Genomic DNA, 17907 nt, shown 5'->3' with positions numbered 1-17907 from the left:
ATCTCAATTCACTGAACACATCCTGCCTTCACTCGTCCATTACCACTTCATCTGAAATTATTGTGTGACTCAAGGTATGGCACCATCTGTACAAGCCACCAGACACTATCAGGACTGACTCATATTTCCTCTCCGACTAGTGAAACCGGCGCTATGACTCAACCCAACCCTTACGTTCTGGCCGCCGATAATCCGGGCGCCGTCCTGACGCTGTTGCAGTCCAACCCCTCCATCGCCTCGAACCAGGATGAGCACGGATATTCATTACTCCATGCTGCGGCTTCTTACGGACACATCGACCTGCTACGCGCTCTTGTGAAGGACTACAATGTGGACGTCAACCTGCTCGACGAGGATGGTGAAACCTGCCTGTTTGTGACGGAAAGCCTCGACATTGCGAAATGCCTGGTTGAGGAACTGGGCGTGGACTACAACAAGAGAAACGATGAGGGCCTCGCAGCCTATGAGACTATTGAGAGCGATGGCTCTTTCCCGCAAATTGCTGCTTATCTGCGGCAAGTCGCAGGCGTGCCAGAGCCAGAGGCCGACTCGGCTGGCGACGCACTAAACCCGGCTCCGCCGCTTCCCCCGAACATTCAGATGAACCTGGGCACGGTGTCGGAACAGGAGGCTAGCGCGGGAATGGACGAGGTGGACCCCGAGTTCAAGCGGCGCATTGATGAGCTGGCCGCGCGTGAGGATTTCCACAGCGAAGCTACGCAGAGCCAACTGCGCCAGTTGGTCATGGATGCTATTTCGGGCTCCGGTATCAACACCCAGGAGCGTGAGGTGCGCCGCAGGACGGACTAAGGAGCATAATATAGCAGATTGCCAGTATACTGCGGCCCTCTGGCAACACTGATACCCAGCTTCCTGCATAGAGGTTTCGGAGGTCTTCCGGAGAGGTCGTTTACGTCTCGCATTATCGCGTCTAGGACCTTAGGCCTGCAGCTCGAACAAACCCATCATACCGTGTCTGGTGGTACTTCGAGCATAGCAGGAGACAGGATCTTCTGATTTATAACCTGGTACGTGGAGGAATTATGCCTCTATTAGGCGGCACTCCATGAACAAGGGCGCTATACCTGCTCCCAGCGCACGCGAACAGAGCATGACGGGCAGCTAAGTGAGGCAGCATACTACCTTATGTGACCAAGAATTAAACCTTAATCCGTTTACAACCCCCACATCTATATTCCACACACTGTACTAGTTCCTATCCGTAGGCTTGTAAACACCCTCCAGTCACTCACGTGATGATCGGCCTTCCCCGCATTTCGGGCGTCACAGCCAGTGCTGCTCTTGGCTTCGACCAATCCCTCCAATTGCTGCCTGTCCTCACTCTGTCTGCCCACCTATTCAGGTACTTTCCAGCTGTCAGCTTACTAGTCATTACCTCCTGGAGGTCCCTTCATTCGCCATGAACCCAGCGCTTAACCCGGACACTCCTCCCCCGCCTCCCCCGAAACCCAGCAGCCACGAAGCCAGTCGAAGGGGCACCCCGTCGCATCCAGGAACACCACAACAGTACCAGGAAGGACACTATGCGCAGGACCGCTTGAATATGCAGGGACAGAGATACGCTTCTTCTCCGGCGACATTCAATCCCGCTGCCTCGTTGAATGCGCTGCCTAAGCCGCCGACGGTGGAGGAGGGTTGGTTGCCTGCTGGTGTGAAGGAGAAATCGTACGTTATACTTCTATTCCTTGCTGTGATGTTGGGATATGGGCTAATAGATACTTTTTTGGCAATAACAGGACTGTCGATCTCCAGACCATCCTTCAAGATCCCAATCTCATCTCCGCGCTCTCCAGTAACCATCCTTCGTACACGGCGCACCAGGATAACCTACAGACTCTTCTGAAATACAATAAAGACCTTGCGAACCGTTTGCTGGAGCTGCAGTCACATGTCGGGGAACTACGCTCTTCTACCGAAACACTTCTTCTGACACATCAGTCGCTTGAGGTCTCCTGGCGGAAAAAGCAGTCTGAGATGGATGCTGCGCTGGCGCCGTGGTCGCCTAAGGCTTTGTATCAGCGGCTGGCTGCTTCGATTGCGGAGCAGGAGGCGGTCTGTCAGGCAGTCGAGGAGAGCTTTTTGGAGGAGGAACATCATGGACGGGCGACTGAGAAGGAGGTCGGCGATTGGATCAGACGGGTCAGAGCGGAATCTGCCAAGTTGGCGGCTAGGAGAGAGGCCAAAGCTAGATGGGATGAGGGGAGGGTTGGTGGGTGGAGGTGATATTCATGTTGGTTTGGCAACTTGATGGAGGTGATGAGGTTACCGCGACTTCGATCGAGGTCACGGTTCGACTATGGCATCACCTAGCCCATTATCTGCATAACTCATGTCACTGAACGCGGAGATGAAGGAGACAAAGTCTACTTGAACTGACAAGGTGGTGAATGTTCTTTCAGGCTCTAACCACAGTGCGCAGGGCCATTGGGCCATTGTCTCATCGCTCATCCGGCCCCTGTCGACCGCTTTCCAGATCAACGTTATGCGGGCTGCTCTCTACAGCATCGCGTTTGTCGCTCATCATGACCCAGTTACCGGCAGAAACGTGGCTCGGCTGTCCAACTCCCATGAAGAAAGCATGTTTGCGACTCCTAGCTCCCCACGACCAGCCCGCACCACGGATAATGGGAAGCTGATACAATCGAAATCCAATCCATGCGAAGACCATTCCCATGACCGATCCGAATATGATATCGAAACCATGATGGCGATAATCAAACCAACGCGATGCAGATATGAAGAAGGCCACCGCAATGGGCACTAATGCAACGATGAGCATATAGACAGGAGGAGCGGCGCCCTGGTTTCGAATCCTCCCACGATCCTGTCTTTGCAGATCCTGGCTGAGCGGCGAATACGCCAGGAACGGGAAGCCAATAGAGAATTTAGCACTTAGCCAAAGAGCGAGATACATCAATCCCGCGAACGACACTAGATAATCCCCATGTCAGATCAAATCCCAACTTGATAATAGATAAAACTCACTAGAAGAATGCCCACTCGGAAAACTAGCAAACCCATCCACCTTCAACATCTCATCCCCCTTATTCCGACATATTTCCCACGTCACCATCGTAGGCGCACCCGCAACCCTCCCTCCCAACCCCGAAACCGCATATTCATTAACCGCAGATAAATCCGGGTCACACCTAGCCAGCATATCCGGTCTCGGCTTCCCATATAGATCCTTCAATCCCTCCGTAGCCATGAACGTACCCGCAAGAGCAACACCTAATCCCATCCATCCTGCATGCCATTCCCAGAGTTTGACCATGAACTTCCTTCTTAGAGCTTCTCTTCGAGCATTCTGAACACTAGAACCAGCTATGGTGGTAGTAGCGGGATTGATAAATAGAACAGAGACCAAGACGATGATCACAGCTGGAGCTACTACCGCCACCACGGCTAACACGCCCGTTGAGACAGTATCTTTTTCCCTGTGGGGGAAGGAGATGCTTGGGTCGGTGAGGGAGAAGGGTCGGTGGTTGGGGGTTGTTTGGTTGAAGCCGTAGCCGATGAGGGCGACTCCGCTGGGGTAATTTTTGGGTTAGTAGTGTTTTGGTTTTGGGGAGTGTGGCTTGGGGTGGACGTACATTATGAGGATCCAGTCGAGTATGTAGGAGAGGATTAGGCGCTTGGAGAAGTTTTGGTAGGAGAGGTGGTGACGATGGGGTGCGGGGGGAGGGGTATCTTCTGATTTGGAGGGTGACATTGTAAGTTGTTTGTTATATATAGTATGGAATTTGATGTCTGTTGTTATTGGTGTTGGTATGTATAAGGGAACTGGATGATTGGATATGATGGGGTGGAATTGTTGCAAGTAGGTAGCTAGCTACTCGGCTCGTATGGAAGTAACTATGTGTATGGCAGGTGACCCGACCAGATGAGAATAGTAAAGGCTACGAGGCTAGGCGTTTCTGAACCCAAATCATTGGGATCGTGGTACGGCCTTGTTCATTGAACTCTAATTTTACCACCTTGCTGATCTACACTATATTTACGAGGGATGGTGAACACGAGGTTCGTGGGGGTGTTGAGGGGAGAGAGCATATGAGTAATATTGTATTCGTTGCATTTCGTTTCCTCATTTAGAATTAATAGACATGTAAGCTGCAAGACACCATTTTATTTCTGCTTGCCGTCCAAGTCGCCGAAGAATTCTCGGCCAAAGTCGGCGCTGCTGTCGTTGAAGCGCAGCTTGCGGTCAATGCCCCGGATCTTCTGGAGATCCTCGGCGTCTAGCTTGAAGTCGCCTTGGAGGTTGTCTCTGATGCGAGATGGAGTCTTTGACTTGGGAAGAACTGAGTGTCCTTCGTTGATACCCCAGGCTACAGAGTGTTAGCTTCTTTCTTCGCGAGGATAGATAATATGGGACCTACCAAGTGCTACTTGCGCAGAGCTCTTGTTGTACTTCTTTCCAATCTCGACCAGCACGGGGTCATCAATCAGCTTGCCAATTGTGCCCTCGCGAGAGTATAGCTCGTTCTGGTTTCCGAAGGGAGAGTAGTGGGTGACATGGATGCCCTTGGACTTGTGCCAGTCGGCGAAGCTACGCTGTTGCAGCCACGGGTGGCTTTCAAGCTGGTGGACTGCAGGGACGACGGAGCTGTTCTGAAGGAGACGTTCCATCTCTGACTTGGAGAAGTTGGAGACGCCAATGGCTTTCACCTTGCCGGTTGAAAGGAGCTTCTCCATGGCTTTGTATGTCTACCAGAGATGGTAAGTTAGCGCATTCATTGGGCATAGTTGGTGTTGTGTAAGGGGATGGAATACATACATCGACGTAGTCAGTATCTTCCACAGCTGGCTTGCCACTCTCGTTCTTGGGGAACTTTTCAGTTCCTCTCTTGAAGGCCACAGGCCAATGCATCAAGAATAGATCGACATATTCCAAGTCGAGGTCGTTCAACGAGTCCTGAAGCGCCTGCGCTACATCGTCGGGGTGGTGCTTGTTATTCCAGAGCTTGGTGGTAATGAACAGTTGGTCACGAGGCACGCCAGACTTCTTGATAGCCTTTCCTACAGCCTCTTCTGTTCCATAACTGCAGTATCATGTCAGCGTACCGACGATACTCGATCAGTCGAGCATGCGAACTCACATTCTAGCAGTGTCAATGTGGCGATATCCAGCCTTGATAGCTTCAAGGACAGCTTGCTCCTGTGCCTCTGCGTCTTGCCAGGTTCCAAAGCCAACGGCGGGGATTTGAGCGCCGGTGTTGAGCTTGAATGTGGTCGTCATTTTGAGTAGTATGCGTCAATTGAAGTATGGTTGAGTCAATGGCTATTATGTGCTGGTGAACAACGGCTGGCCGGGAAGAAGGCCCCTTTTATGGCCATCTTCCAGCGCATAATTGCATTACAAAATCCTGGTGAATGCAGCATCATAAACATGGATCGACGTCAAATTGACGCAGATAGAACTTTGGGTTTCTGTCGGGAGAGGGCCGATGACGTTTTGAGACGGACCCACTAAAGCTCCGATCCAGACTGGCCCTCAGCGGAGCTAACACAGTTAATGTTTCAACAAATCGCAATCAGGGAGCATTAATCGAGCGTTTCTGGACGATTCGAAGCCCGACATACTTTGTGCCAAAGGCGTGCTCGAGGGGTTACCTCATTGTGTTAACAAGCAGGTACCAATCCTCCACTGTGGGTCTACTCAATATATCCTGATGTTGGATCGCTCTGTACACTGCAAATCCAGACAGGCAACAAGTTGAAAGCGTTGGGTAAGTACTTACTAGATACCTGCACAAACTTACTAAGACGGTCTCTCGGTGTACTACATGTTGCCATACGATGTTTTCCTTCGGAGTTTAAAAATTATAGCCAACATCCCACTGTGAGCCACGATGGCCGAAATCCATTGGTTGTATATGCTCATGGGACAGGCCCAGTGAAAGATTGACAGGTTTCCATCCTCAATGAAATAGAGCAAGTCGATCATAGTGGAATGATTGAAAACTGCAAATCAGTGGGTAGATTGCCGTGGCGTCCGCTCCGGGGCATCGATCTAAGGCTTAGTAGGCATGACAACAATCCATGGATGGTCGGTCCTAGGAGTGAGTTATTGAGCTATGTAGGATGCTTTGCTGACCGGTCTTTGCCTCAATCCCTCTCTTCTATTAGCTCAAGACGGTTTTCAGTTTTCGCTAGGTCCCTGAGCCCGATCTGTCTTGTGGTATCATCTGCAGGACTTTTGCCAATTCCGCTTTGCCAACCTCTCTATACCTCCACCTTTGGCACGGTACTTTGCATACAGGTACTTTGTAGAAGGGGATACGTGCGATCAATCGCGGTCTAGACACTATAGGTGAGTATAAGAATGAAGCATGCATTGCATATAACGCATCACATCATCACGAAGCCCTCCCATGAGTCAGGTAGAAAGGAACAGCACTGGAAGCATCAACAATGCGGTATACTTCGTCAGTATTTCATTGACGAGTTTGGTCGATACCCGACTAATTGCCATCTGAAGCAGGCCTCTCATCACCTTGGGTAGACTTCGGTGTATCTAGTTGGGAATTAAACATCGACGGCGACAGATAGGAAATAGTTCAAAACCTTGGCGTGCTACTATCCCATCTTCTTGGTCTTAATGATCTGGAAGACCAGCTTAATCATTGCTGTTTGGTGATAGTTGATAGTGATGAGGAGAGTAATGTGTTAAGGGTCGGCTGAAGTGTTTAGGCAATACAATCAGTCAAAAGAGAAGCCGGAGCTGGTCCCAGCCCATGAGTTAATCTCCAGGTTTTGTACAAGTCTACCGATATGACAGTCCCAATCCCTAGCCTTTTCAGCGACGAGACCAGAACTAATCAAGTCCTCCGCTAGGACCTGCGAGTTTGAAGTGGGAAAGCGTAAAGTTCAGGAAGCATTACCCTGCGGGATCGAGCAAACCATCATTGGGCAGCCCAATCAATTTTAAATAATGACTGATTGCTTCAATTCTGGCAACTCATAGCTTTTGGAAGCTTGTAGATGAGCATTTTCTAGACAGTAAGAGATGTAGCAGTAATGGTACTAGTTGGGTGGGTCCTCGACACTAAAGTGTTTGTTTTCCGGTCAAACAACGCTCTTGGTGATACTCGCTAGCCGTGGTGTTAACTGCCCACCTATAAAACCGCGGCGCAACCCACAATAATTTTTTTCTCAACTTGCCCAAGCTTGCAACCGCATCAACAAGATGCACTAGTCGACAACCCAACTTACTTAAGTTGGTTTACTGGCATGCTCAATACAGTCAATGACAATTGATTGTATTTGAGCATGCCTTGTCAATGAAGATGTGAGTTCACAAATTTTGCTCCCTCAGTTATACATCCCTACCATATCAGGATGAATTCCTTAACAGGAGTCTCCACGGCCGAAAATGCATGAAGGACCTTCCAAAAGTCTCTAGAATTACTCTGATACCAAAGAAACCATCATTGCCTGCGGCTTCTTGTTTGCATTGAACTCTTGCTGACATTGTGCTACTATAGATGGTCTAATGATGACGAACATCTTCTGACAACATGATGTATGATTTCATATTCTAAAAGGTATGCAAGCACAACTTCTTTCTATATGTTCTTCCTCCCCTTGTATGATGACCCTATGACACGCTTTAAGGCATTCCTCAAACTTAATCACTATGTGGAATTCGTGTTTTAACTCAAGTTTCAGCCTTGTCTGACAACTACAAAATAACCTCATTGCTTCACTCAGCTTGTTTGTGACCATTGCTAACTTGCTGGTGATAGGTAAATACCAACCATTCCATCTCTATGCCATTGTTGGCCGTCGATGAAGATACTTTGAACGAACGGGCGGACAGAACGTGTGCATTGACCCGCATCCATCAAAAGCAAAGCGTACAAACTTTGCGGGTGTTGGGGAAGTGTACACATTGTTGAGAACTCGTCACCTGAGCTTTCATCGATCGTTCTGCGATTACCAGAAAATTCCGATCCAAGTCATACTAACAAGTCATGACAGGTACTGTCTTTCTCAACTACCCTCTTTATCTGCCCATATATCCAAAGTCAACATTACATGATGAATCTTGTTATTCACACTGTTTGATCCTGCACGCCATGTGTTTGGAAATGAACATGTTACAAAAAAATCTGATTTAATGAGGTTGGTAGTGACCATACCCTTGATACCAATGTGCTTGCGCTAACCCGTTTCATAGCCTGACTTCGTTGACATCTCAATGCTTGTGTCACTCATGCTATGTCTTGCACGTGATGCTAACTTTGTCGAAAAGTAATAGGGAACATCTTGTAAATGGTCTATGAAGCTTCCAAAGTGTGAGTATACCCTGTCGTGTTTTCTTCATTATTGCATGATGAATTCTTAAATCGCTGTGTTCTTACCGAACCACCTTGACGAAACAACAAAGATTCACCTTGGAGACCTGAACTTCTCACCCATACACATTTATGCATCAGTGTCTGTTTATACAGCTGCTAACATTGCATTGTGCAGGTCACTCGCCTATGGATAGCTACTTTAATGATAATGATAATGATTTCAAGTCTTGAAACAATGCTCCCACTTTTCTGTAAATCATAGTCCACATCTCATAAAACTTCGTATCGTCGTCACCTAAAGTGTTCCATCTACTCAAAGAACAAATTGTGCTTCTTGTGCCAGTCTTCCAAGCTATGCTCTGGGTAAACATCAAATACCTGCTTCTTCCCCTCTGGCCATCGCACCCAAGCCGGCTTAGAGCTCTCCATGATGCAGACCATCTCATCAGGGACCGGCAGTTCCGTATCAATGGCCGAAGCAAAAGGATGAATGAGCTCTGGCCAATGGTGATCCCACAGCCAAAGCATGGTGCTGCAATTGGAACAGAAATTCCGCTCCGACGCACAGATCTTCTCATCCGGTGTGCCTCGCGCCATGACGGCGGAATATTTCCTAAACCGGTCAGCTCTGAACTGCCATCTTCAACAGTCGCATAGAATATTCAGAAGCAGGCAAGAGACCGCATATTAAACAGAAGATTGGCGTGACATACTTGATCAAGTCCTTTCCCTTCTTGATCTTCAGGCTATCAGCAATACCGCCCAGATTGACACTGCCACTGTATCCGCCGACCTTCCGGCAGATGCTACAGGCGCATAGTTGATAAGGAACTGGGGTCGATGATTCGAGTGTGAACTCAACGCTGCCACACTGACAGCTGCCTTCAAGTTTCCTGTGTTCTTTGTTAGTATCTATTCGACAAATACTGCTCGTATCAAGTCTGTGTCGTTGTACACGAAAGTTCATCGGTATGGCGGGAGGCCTACATCGGCATAATGGTCAAGTGGTCAAGTATTCGTGGGAATAGTATAGTATTGTCAAGTGCGAAGCGTGATTTGTACTACTGATAGTAGTCGAACCTTGCTTGACAGGACAGAGGATTGCGACTATCTATATAGTACCAGGACCGTGTCCGGAACGGCCTCGGATGCAACAACGTCATTGGCATATAAGAGGCCTATCATGCAAACTCGGATTGTCTGGATCCATGAGGGGCTGGGTCAATGACTCCGCACATGCAAACTTGGATTCGCCGCGACGCTCGGATAGCACTGGATACCATGCAGCTATCGTCGCTTACTCTTTGTCCATTGGTTTATCATTTTCCACCTCTGCATGTTGTTGTAGCATCGTTTTGCGGTTGGGTACCCCGCATTTTGCTACCACATCACATTCTAGAGGAATATTTTCAAGGGTATGGGATAAAGACATGTTAAGTGTATAGTATAACATACTTGGCTTAATTCTATAGAGGGTCTAAGGTCACGAGCTCATTATCTCTGCGCTGTCTCGTTGCATGACTCTTCATAGATCAGCAGATGTTTGCTCTGTTTGTCTGTGTGTTTGTCACGATTGTCTTGTTTGTTCTTATCGGACCGCTCGCTGTGCCGTTTTTCAGCAACAATCGAGTCCGGCATTTGTCCGATACAGAGGACGACATATTGAGCCAGTCAATTATTCATTCGTTATCAATTTATTTCTCAGCTTCGGAGTATACATACTATTCTGTCATCATGGGTTTCGGAGCTCCCGGTGGCGGTGCCGCCCCCATGAAGCCTACGCCGTGAGTTATACCCTTCCCGGCCTTGGGAATATACCTGCAGACAGCCCAGAATCGCAGAAGAACAGTCTGAGCTAATATTTCTCCAATGAATTAGTCCCGAGCGTGGCAGCTTTCCTCTCGATCATGACGGTAGTCCTCCCTTCATTTCCGCCCAATTTGCAGGCTAGCCTATCTCGCCTCGTCGACAGCATTGAGCCTTGCGCGAACCCTTTCTCTATCCACCTATTCGACAGAGACATATAACTGACATATCACTCTTCTGCTACTATAACAGGCGAATGCAAGCACCTCATCACCGACTACCTCAAGTGCCTGAAATCGAGACGAGGTGTGAACGACGACGAGTGCCGGAAACTGGCCAAGTCGTATCTGTCTTGTCGGATGGACCAGTATGTTCTTGGTCTGCATATACGCTATTGAAGGACTCATAGCTAATTACCTGCGACTTGTCTCTAGCAATCTTATGGCACCGGACGATTTCAAGAACCTCGGGTTGGTTTTCGAGAAGGATAAGGCTACACCGAGTGGGGGTGCTGAGGGTGCGGAGAAGAAGGCATAGTTTTCTCCTGCCGGACTTATATGCTAGATAGCTTGGAGAGTTGTATGATATTGGGGGATGGCATGGCCTCTGTATAAATAGGGTACTATTGTGTGCGATGATTGATGATGGATGGATAGATACTACTTCTCCATTTCCGGCGTTGGGATTGCGGTTCTGTATATAGCTTGTGTATCATACCTAACTTTGATGTGCATTCATTTCAAGTATACCTGGACAAATGTGGAGAAAGAAATATAGGTACAATTCTTGTCAAACTGCCTGCTCCATAATAACGTTGAAGCAAAAAACGCAACCATGCAATGTCATGCGGGGAAGCCGACCCGCCAGAACACCAACCCCAAAACGATCAAATCACTCTCCGCCCGTCCCATTGAAGTCACCCAATGCTCCCAGCAAACCATCTCCCAACACCCACCCACGACCAATGTCGTCCATTGCACGGCCACCAGACCCCTGCCTGGTAGCAATCATCCTAATAGTGCGCTCACGAGCCGGTCCGCGCTTCGTCTTCCATTACCCACCCAACCCGCTCAGCGAGAACGGACTCCGAGGGGCGCCCAAAGCGCGACGACCGTCACGGAAGAATTCCAAGAGCAACGATTCCAGCTCCAGCGAAGACAGCAGCTCCACCTCTAGCGAAGATGAGGACGAGGCATCAATAACTGCAGCTGCAGCAGCTCCCACAACCACAGGGACTGCGACACAGTCAGCCAATACCACCCAGAACGCCTCGCACATCGCAGGCAGTCACCCGGTGGCAGGAAGACGGTCGAGTAACTTCGGCATCGTTGATGATGGAACCATATCCGGCTCGCCGGGCGGGGAGTCCCAGCGTGCAGGCTCAGTGGGGTCCGGGCGGGGGCTGATGATGCGGAAACGAGGGACGAATTCCGATGCGGAGGAGGATGCGGGCGCTGCGTCGGATAGACAGGAGGATGAGGCCGGGCCGTTTCGGCCCCCCTGGGAGTCGTTATTGGGGCTCCCTGCGGATGTGTGGGAGAAGTTGTTGAGTCCGTCGCGATCGTGGCATAAGCGGCGGTTTGAAGTCGGGATTAATGATTTGGCGTTTGTGGGGTGGCCGGTTTTTGTGCGTGAGGATGGGACGTGGAGGAAGCAGAGGAGGAAGAAGAGGAAGCCTCGTGCGACTTGGGAGGGAGCTGAACTAGGACATAATGAGGCTCCTGCTGATGGAGATGGGGGTGATGAGGCTGAGGCTGAGGATGATAGCCCTGATCGGGATACGGAGCTTATTGCTGCTTCGACGGAGACGTTGAGTCCGAAGCAGATGGCTAGTACGGATTATCAGCGGACCTCGATGATTAGTGTTAGGTCGTTCAGGACGTTGAGTGAGGCGCTGGATCCGGATGATAAGGATTGCATGACTATGTTTAATGTCGTGTTTGTTTTGGATCCGTCGTTGTTGGAATATTCCATGCGGTTGAGGGAGATTTACGATAATATTATTAAGAAGTTCTCCAAGGCGCTGAAGTGGGAGCAGGCTCGGACGGATTATGTTTGGAAGGAGGCGCAGCATATCTCACACATAAAGGAGAAGGCTAAAGAGAAGCGTATGTGGTCCTGTTGATGTGGAGAGAATTTGGTTGCTGACCCAGTGATGAGCAGGAATGTCCGTGAATAGCCTCTATTCGGAGCTAATCAGCCAGTCCTCACTTGCAAGGGCTATCTGCACTGTGTTCACCAGCATATCGGCATCAAAGATTGCGTCGGTGTCTCTGAGTCCAGATGTGTCCATCTCGCTACAGATACCACCTCTAACTTCGACGCCATGGCTTCCTGGGCCAACTGACAAGGCATATCCGGGTCTCTGGCTTACAACGGCGGACAGTGTCACTCCGGTCGATGATCCCACTGCTGATGAGAACACCGCCCCCCATCAAGTGCTTGCTAAACATTTCGCGCTCTTATTGCTGGACAATGAGGCATCGATTCTCAAAGACGTTGAAGCATCTGGGGGTGCTCTGGCTCCTGCGCTTGCCCATTATATCCGATGCTCGAAGCCGACGAAGTCCTTTGCGCAGATATCTGTGTCCTCTGGCATACCGCTTTCCACAATCCAGATGCTGGCTAGCCATCTTGTGTATTGGAGAAGAGCGCGAGCGATCCCTCCGCTCCATCAGAGGGACACTTATGTCGTATCACCAAACTGTGATCTGAGCAAGCTTGAGGTAGCCACAGCAGCTTATCAAGCAGCGTTCCCGACCCTCCCAAGTCTTCCCAAGATGCTATCAGCTATGAGCGGGACACCCAGGCCGTACGGAAGCTTCATTCCAAGCAAAGACCACAAAGACACGTACTTCGCTATCTTAGCGTGGCTATTACGAGGTGGCTGGGTCACTCAATTGCGGGCCTTTGCAAGAGTCAAAATAAGTCCTGAAATCAAGATGGCTGTGGAGACGGCCCTTCGACAGGAAGAAGTTGACAAATACTTGAGCAAAAGGGGATCGGCGTCAGATACCGAGACAAAGGAGGACCATGACGATGCTAGTTCATCTTCGTCATCATCACTAGACAGCAATGGAAGCGGTGATGAAACGCCAATGCCAGGCCGGTACAAACGGAACAACGAGCTCGACCTCTCCCATTCTCTCCTGGACCAGAACACGTCATTGAAGACATCGTCGCTCATTCTGTATCCGCACCGTGCATCACCACTGGAGTCCCGATGGTTAGGCGAGATCATGGCACGATTCCCCGAACTTCAAGGCGAAGTCCCCGATGGGGACCTTGAATACGCAGGACTTCGAACATCGCTCAAGAAGTACTGGCCGACCTTCATCAAATACTTCAACGGGTATGACGCGCTCGAGAAGATTCCTGTTCGAGAGAACTTGAAGCGCAAGCTAGTATGGCAAATCCTCACGCGCCTCGGATTAGTGACAGGACAACAGTCATCCATCCAGTTGGATCCTAGAGAACAAGTCCTGGTTAGTGTCCGACATTGGTAGAAGACGAGTTATGATTTATGGCCGATAAATATAATCAAACTATAATATAAGCATAATATGCAACTACGCCCATTCACATAGAAGACAATTCAATACACTAAATAATAACTTATAGAAAAGCCACCCAATCCAGCATAATCACACGTGACACCCCGGCACACGGACGGACGGACGGAACGGAAGCACTAAACATTTAGCGCAACTAACAAACCCAACTAGTATTCCTCGTCAACGCAACCAAAACCATGCAAGACTCTCCGCCGCCGTCGGAAACAGGAAATATCTCGGCCTATGGTTGGCGATTATTGTTTCGGCTCGGATCCATTCGTTCTACTTTAGACCCTCCGAGGAATTCCGAAAAAAGAAAAATTATTAGCCCTTCCACGGGACCAGAAACAGATAACTAGACTAGTTTACATTGTTGTCTCGCGCGCGCGCGTCTCAGCCCTAATCGTCGTGTGAACCGCTGCCCGGGGCTGGGACACTTGCTAAGCGATAGTTTGTTAGTAGTTGGTTCTATACCATTATTGAGATTGGTTAGTTTGCATAAATTGTCCGGTTGCGCCGGGCGTATCCGAGGTTAAGTAAGTTAGGTTGAGTGTTAGGCTTCGGCTTACTTAGTAGAGGAATGTGACTGACTATTGTAGTTAGTAACTAGTTATGACATACTAGGGTTGTGTTGTGTAAAGTGATTAATCGGTACTGTGATTGGATAGCAAAATGAATGATTCCGAGGGCGCTGGATGGATGGATGATTGTTCATCTAGTATTTATTATTCCTCATTGAAGAAGGACGGTGTGGCTGCTGCTGCTGCTGCTGCTGCGGGATCATGCATGGGATAAAGGACATTATTGTAATTCCGTATCGGTGGATGAATGGATGAATGAGAATGGCTTAGATTTGACTGGCTGGCTGGCTGGCTGGCTTATTGGGGAAGGGAAAGAAGGAGATCAATCAATAAATAAACTCCGTACCTTGTTGGGTTGGTTGGTATGGAATGCCCCTGCATTTTACTCCGTTCCCGGCCTATTAATTGGATTTATTATAGATGGGGTGTCCCCAGAGTAGTATTGCTTTCCAGCGAGATATGTGACTTCTGGGTAGGTATATCGGGAGAAGAAAATTATGTATATGATTGCTTGTCTTAGTGTTGTTAATAGAATTTGCTTCGAGCTTACTCACTGCTAACGAGGAAAACAAAATGTGGTGTTGTCGATTCATTCCTTCACCGGCTGCATGATCTAACTAACTTCGCATTGTATTGAAGTTTAAGTACACTTGACTCGATTAGGTTAGAGTGGTGTTTGATGTTGATACGGTATGGAAGGAAGGAAACTCGGAGATTTGCGGTTGTTCTATCTACTTAAGTCAAAACTGACTAGAATAAGTTAGTATGTCGATTCATACTCTTTTGAGTGTACTACTATACTATCCGAATAAATCGTCAAGCTTGAAAGGATATGAGAACCTAGAAGGCTGTGGGAACTGGGAAGACCATAAACCTTTAGATTCCATTCTATGGTGAATCCTAACATTCATAGCTCGCTCCATGACACATTTGCGTCTATTGATAGTACTAGTTCTCTGGTATTTAATTCTTGGCATAGCGAGCACGTTCTTGGTTTGACACGGGTTGACATGGGATATAACCTTACTTAGATGCCCGAGTTTTCTCAAGAATGTCATTGATTTACATGCCTGTTGTGCAATGGGGTTAGTTATTTAGTATGATTTAGCTGACATGATTCACTGCTCTCTTTGCCTACTCTTGTGGACTAGACTGGTGGGTCTGGGCACTGACAAGTAGATCAGGTTGGAACTTGGAAGTGTGGCTCGCTGGAGCTTCGTCTTAGTGAGTTGACTATATGATTTGTATGGTCGCACTTGGCTGGGATTATTAGGTTTAGCATGCCTTCGAGAAGTAGTCGCATGACTATAGTAGTGAAGTGAATTGTAACTATCAAACATGGCCATTGTAGGTTGACTGTTACTTTTGGTGCCTATGTGGGGAATGACATACTCCAGGATCAAGAAGGATCATGGCATTTTCCCCCCTTTTTATTAGGATTGATCAGTTTATACAAGTCGAAATTCAATTTGTTATATTCGATTTGTGAGCGAGGTCATCACCGATGGTATAATCCTACTACAGGAGCTGCTGGCGGCGTAGAAATTATATTTTACTTGCTCGTAGGCTCGAAGTGTGAATGAACTCGCCGCCCTACACAATCTCGCAACGAAATGAATCAGAATATAGACTGTAGCGACAGACCATGATCGCATTGTTATTGGGTGCTTAGATGCAAAGATTCAATGCAGAATCAGGCCCGTCGAGGATAGGTCACCTGACTAGTTCTAGCACTCCAGCACCGATAAGTCGCCTTATCGAACTTTCCAAATTCGACACCCTTATCTATCAAGTGCATTAGGAAGGCAGCAGAATGCTCACTTGTTGTGCATTTTGATTATAGATATTGTGCTCTGTAGGACCAAGACATCCCACGTCCTATGTAGCCCCGAGGTGGCCTAAACGCATAGTGGGCATGGACCAAATTGAAACCTTGCCTATATCACTGTAAGTGCCGTCTTGTTTCCTGGGTGTTATTATTCGCTCTTCCTCTATATTCCTCTCAACGCGGTTGGATCAACTCGACAAAATTGAGTGGCCCGTAGACCCTGACAGAGCCAGTGAAAAAAAAAGGCCTACCAGATGATGGCATCAGCCCCATCCATGCATGGATCACAGAACCCCTCCGAGCCCCGCCATGAGTGTGTTCGCGGTTCAAAGTCGTGCGCACCTGCAGTCCATTGCATTTTCGGTAAATGAGACCTTAAGCCAAAATGGTTAGCATCGGAGACTGAGGGGAGTCTGCGAGGTACTAGAATTGTGGTCGTGTCACTTTACCCACAACCACGGAGGGTATTTGCTGCCTTCACAAGACCTGGTTATGTTAATTAGACTTCCAGCTGTCAAGCATCACGAGTTAACTACTTTCTCCTTCAGGGTTGGGATGACATTTGGTAATAGAGAAAATGGGTATTATGAGAGCCGAATTGAAACCGGAGACCATTACGGTTTAGTGCCGCTGGAACGTCCGAATCAGGACAGTCGCCAGTCAAAGGGTTTTTTTTTGGGCTTGGGCATAGAGGGGAAGTGAGGGGTTGCTGGAAAGGACTGACTGACTTGCTGGGAGTCAAAGAGTGGGATGACTGGCTGGGGGAGGTAAGCTGCCACCCACGCATTCTCCCGACCTTCAATCTCATAAGCCTTGACTTTAAGACAGACTGGTTCGGAGGCAGAAATGCGTTTGTTATACTACTCTTACCACCACACTGGTTGTTGGTAATAATACGGCCCGCATGATAGCTAGTATGGGCGGTCTCATATCTAGGGATACCGATAGCAGTACAAATACTCGATTTGAAAATACTATGTTGAATATTTCCACCTCTTTTCTCATTTGCAATGGCCGTAATTCCGATCTAAAGGTTTTAATGTGAACACCCATCAGAATCCAGCAGAATCCATTAGCAATCCAAACTCATCTGCTGGTACTTACATACAACTTCCAGATCTTTACCCGGAATATTTACCTCCAACACAAGTGAAAGGCCGGTTCATACCCACAGAAACCCTGGAGTCCACGAACCACATCGTGAGACGACGATGTGGGTATATGGCAGGAATAACAATTTTCACCACTATTTTTTCTGTGATTTTTTGGACTTAATTCCTACGCCCTTACCTCTTTTCTGCCCTTGGTTGAGCAGAGCCCGTCCTGGTGTTCGGAACTGTAGGAATCATGGTACAAACTAGGTACCATTGATACCCGTATTATTTGGCAAGACAATAGTGTTATTACATGCGGAAAACTCGATTACTTTACTGTACCTTGAAAGTAGAAACCTCCTGTGCAATTTTTTTTTATTAACCCTCTGTTGGCGGATTCCACAATTCTGACTAGTACTTACTTTTCTTGCCTGCCTTCTTCGGCTTTTCCACGTCCCTCCGGCCTGTAAGTGATTTATTCCATTATTATTTTTCGTTCTCTTACACACACAGTCTCTACCCTTCCTCTCTCTCTCTCTCTCTCTCTCTCTCTTCTCTCTTCCTTCTTGTTTCTTCCCTTTAACCCCCCTCTTCTCTATTCCCCCCTCCCCTCCCCTCTTCACTGTTCCAACATTTTGGGATTCTGTCCCTCCCTGTGGTTCCCTCCGTCGGTTACCCGTGACCCGTGTTGCTATAGTGAGGTGGTGCTCCATTTCTGCA

The 17907-nt window shown here is 48.4% G+C and overlaps 7 protein-coding genes across 7 annotated transcripts; 4 read left to right on the top strand and 3 right to left on the bottom strand.

Annotated features, from left to right (window-relative positions):
* Positions 1-10: 10 nt before the first annotated feature.
* On the top strand, positions 11-1185 carry BO88DRAFT_373594 (ankyrin repeat protein). Its single transcript, XM_025704283.1, has 2 exons — positions 11-74; positions 141-1185. Exon 2 carries the CDS (start codon positions 154-156, stop codon positions 808-810), a length of 657 nt encoding a protein of 218 aa, XP_025558568.1. The 5' UTR covers positions 11-74; positions 141-153; the 3' UTR covers positions 811-1185.
* Positions 1186-1420: 235 nt separating this feature from the next.
* Positions 1421-2244, top strand: BO88DRAFT_350325 (vacuolar protein sorting family 37 protein; the record flags this gene model as incomplete). The annotated part of the gene is made up of 2 exons (XM_025703493.1): positions 1421-1686; positions 1758-2244. 2 exons carry the CDS (start codon positions 1421-1423, stop codon positions 2242-2244), a joined length of 753 nt encoding a protein of 250 aa, XP_025558567.1.
* Positions 2245-2458: 214 nt separating this feature from the next.
* Positions 2459-3733, bottom strand: BO88DRAFT_350081 (phosphatase PAP2 family protein; the record flags this gene model as incomplete). The annotated part of the gene is made up of 3 exons (XM_025703481.1): positions 2459-2952; positions 3007-3551; positions 3615-3733. 3 exons carry the CDS (start codon positions 3731-3733, stop codon positions 2459-2461), a joined length of 1158 nt encoding a protein of 385 aa, XP_025558566.1.
* A 337-nt stretch (positions 3734-4070) lies between these two features.
* On the bottom strand, positions 4071-5388 carry BO88DRAFT_408096 (aldo/keto reductase). Its single transcript, XM_025707622.1, has 4 exons — positions 5121-5388; positions 4799-5063; positions 4401-4728; positions 4071-4349 (listed from the first exon to the last, which is right to left on the bottom strand). Exons 1-4 carry the CDS (start codon positions 5258-5260, stop codon positions 4147-4149), a joined length of 936 nt encoding a protein of 311 aa, XP_025558565.1. The 5' UTR covers positions 5261-5388; the 3' UTR covers positions 4071-4146.
* Positions 5389-8497: 3109 nt separating this feature from the next.
* BO88DRAFT_373581 (GFA family protein) lies at positions 8498-9419 on the bottom strand. Its single transcript, XM_025704282.1, has 3 exons — positions 9312-9419; positions 9038-9217; positions 8498-8937 (listed from the first exon to the last, which is right to left on the bottom strand). The coding sequence occupies exons 1-3, from the start codon at positions 9317-9319 to the stop codon at positions 8634-8636; spliced, it is 492 nt and encodes a 163-aa protein (XP_025558564.1). The 5' UTR covers positions 9320-9419; the 3' UTR covers positions 8498-8633.
* A 593-nt stretch (positions 9420-10012) lies between these two features.
* BO88DRAFT_373578 (cytochrome c oxidase assembly protein Cox19) lies at positions 10013-10883 on the top strand. The gene is made up of 4 exons (XM_025704281.1): positions 10013-10108; positions 10203-10240; positions 10383-10497; positions 10565-10883. The coding sequence occupies exons 1-4, from the start codon at positions 10059-10061 to the stop codon at positions 10665-10667; spliced, it is 306 nt and encodes a 101-aa protein (XP_025558563.1). The 5' UTR covers positions 10013-10058; the 3' UTR covers positions 10668-10883.
* Positions 10884-11060: 177 nt separating this feature from the next.
* Positions 11061-13707, top strand: BO88DRAFT_373576 (nitrogen permease regulator 3 family protein). The gene is made up of 2 exons (XM_025704280.1): positions 11061-12238; positions 12294-13707. The coding sequence occupies exons 1-2, from the start codon at positions 11095-11097 to the stop codon at positions 13634-13636; spliced, it is 2487 nt and encodes an 828-aa protein (XP_025558562.1). The 5' UTR covers positions 11061-11094; the 3' UTR covers positions 13637-13707.
* Positions 13708-17907: the final 4200 nt, after the last annotated feature.

The sequence above is a fragment of the Aspergillus vadensis genome (assembly GCF_003184925.1).
Source record: "Aspergillus vadensis CBS 113365 unplaced genomic scaffold BO88scaffold_28, whole genome shotgun sequence".
Lineage (NCBI taxonomy): Eukaryota > Fungi > Ascomycota > Eurotiomycetes > Eurotiales > Aspergillaceae > Aspergillus > Aspergillus vadensis.
This window is presented reverse-complemented; position numbering and strand designations above follow the sequence as displayed.

Coding starts and splice junctions, on each gene's coding strand:
- BO88DRAFT_373594 (XM_025704283.1), top strand. CDS start 154: ATGACTCAACCCAACCCTTACGTTCTGGCCGCCGATAATCCGGGCGCC.
- BO88DRAFT_408096 (XM_025707622.1), bottom strand. CDS start 5,260: ATGACGACCACATTCAAGCTCAACACCGGCGCTCAAATCCCCGCCGTT. Junction 4,729..4,798: donor AAGATACTGACTACGTCGAT/GTATGTATTCCA, acceptor CATCTCTGGTAG/ACATACAAAGCCATGGAGAA. Junction 4,350..4,400: donor CTCTGCGCAAGTAGCACTTG/GTAGGTCCCATA, acceptor AACACTCTGTAG/CCTGGGGTATCAACGAAGGA.
- BO88DRAFT_373576 (XM_025704280.1), top strand. CDS start 11,095: ATGTCGTCCATTGCACGGCCACCAGACCCCTGCCTGGTAGCAATCATC. Junction 12,239..12,293: donor GGAGAAGGCTAAAGAGAAGC/GTATGTGGTCCT, acceptor AGTGATGAGCAG/GAATGTCCGTGAATAGCCTC.
- BO88DRAFT_373581 (XM_025704282.1), bottom strand. Junction 8,938..9,037: donor AAGGGAAAGGACTTGATCAA/GTATGTCACGCC, acceptor TGACCGGTTTAG/GAAATATTCCGCCGTCATGG.
- BO88DRAFT_373578 (XM_025704281.1), top strand. CDS start 10,059: ATGGGTTTCGGAGCTCCCGGTGGCGGTGCCGCCCCCATGAAGCCTACG. Junction 10,109..10,202: donor GCCCCCATGAAGCCTACGCC/GTGAGTTATACC, acceptor CCAATGAATTAG/TCCCGAGCGTGGCAGCTTTC. Junction 10,498..10,564: donor CTGTCTTGTCGGATGGACCA/GTATGTTCTTGG, acceptor ACTTGTCTCTAG/CAATCTTATGGCACCGGACG.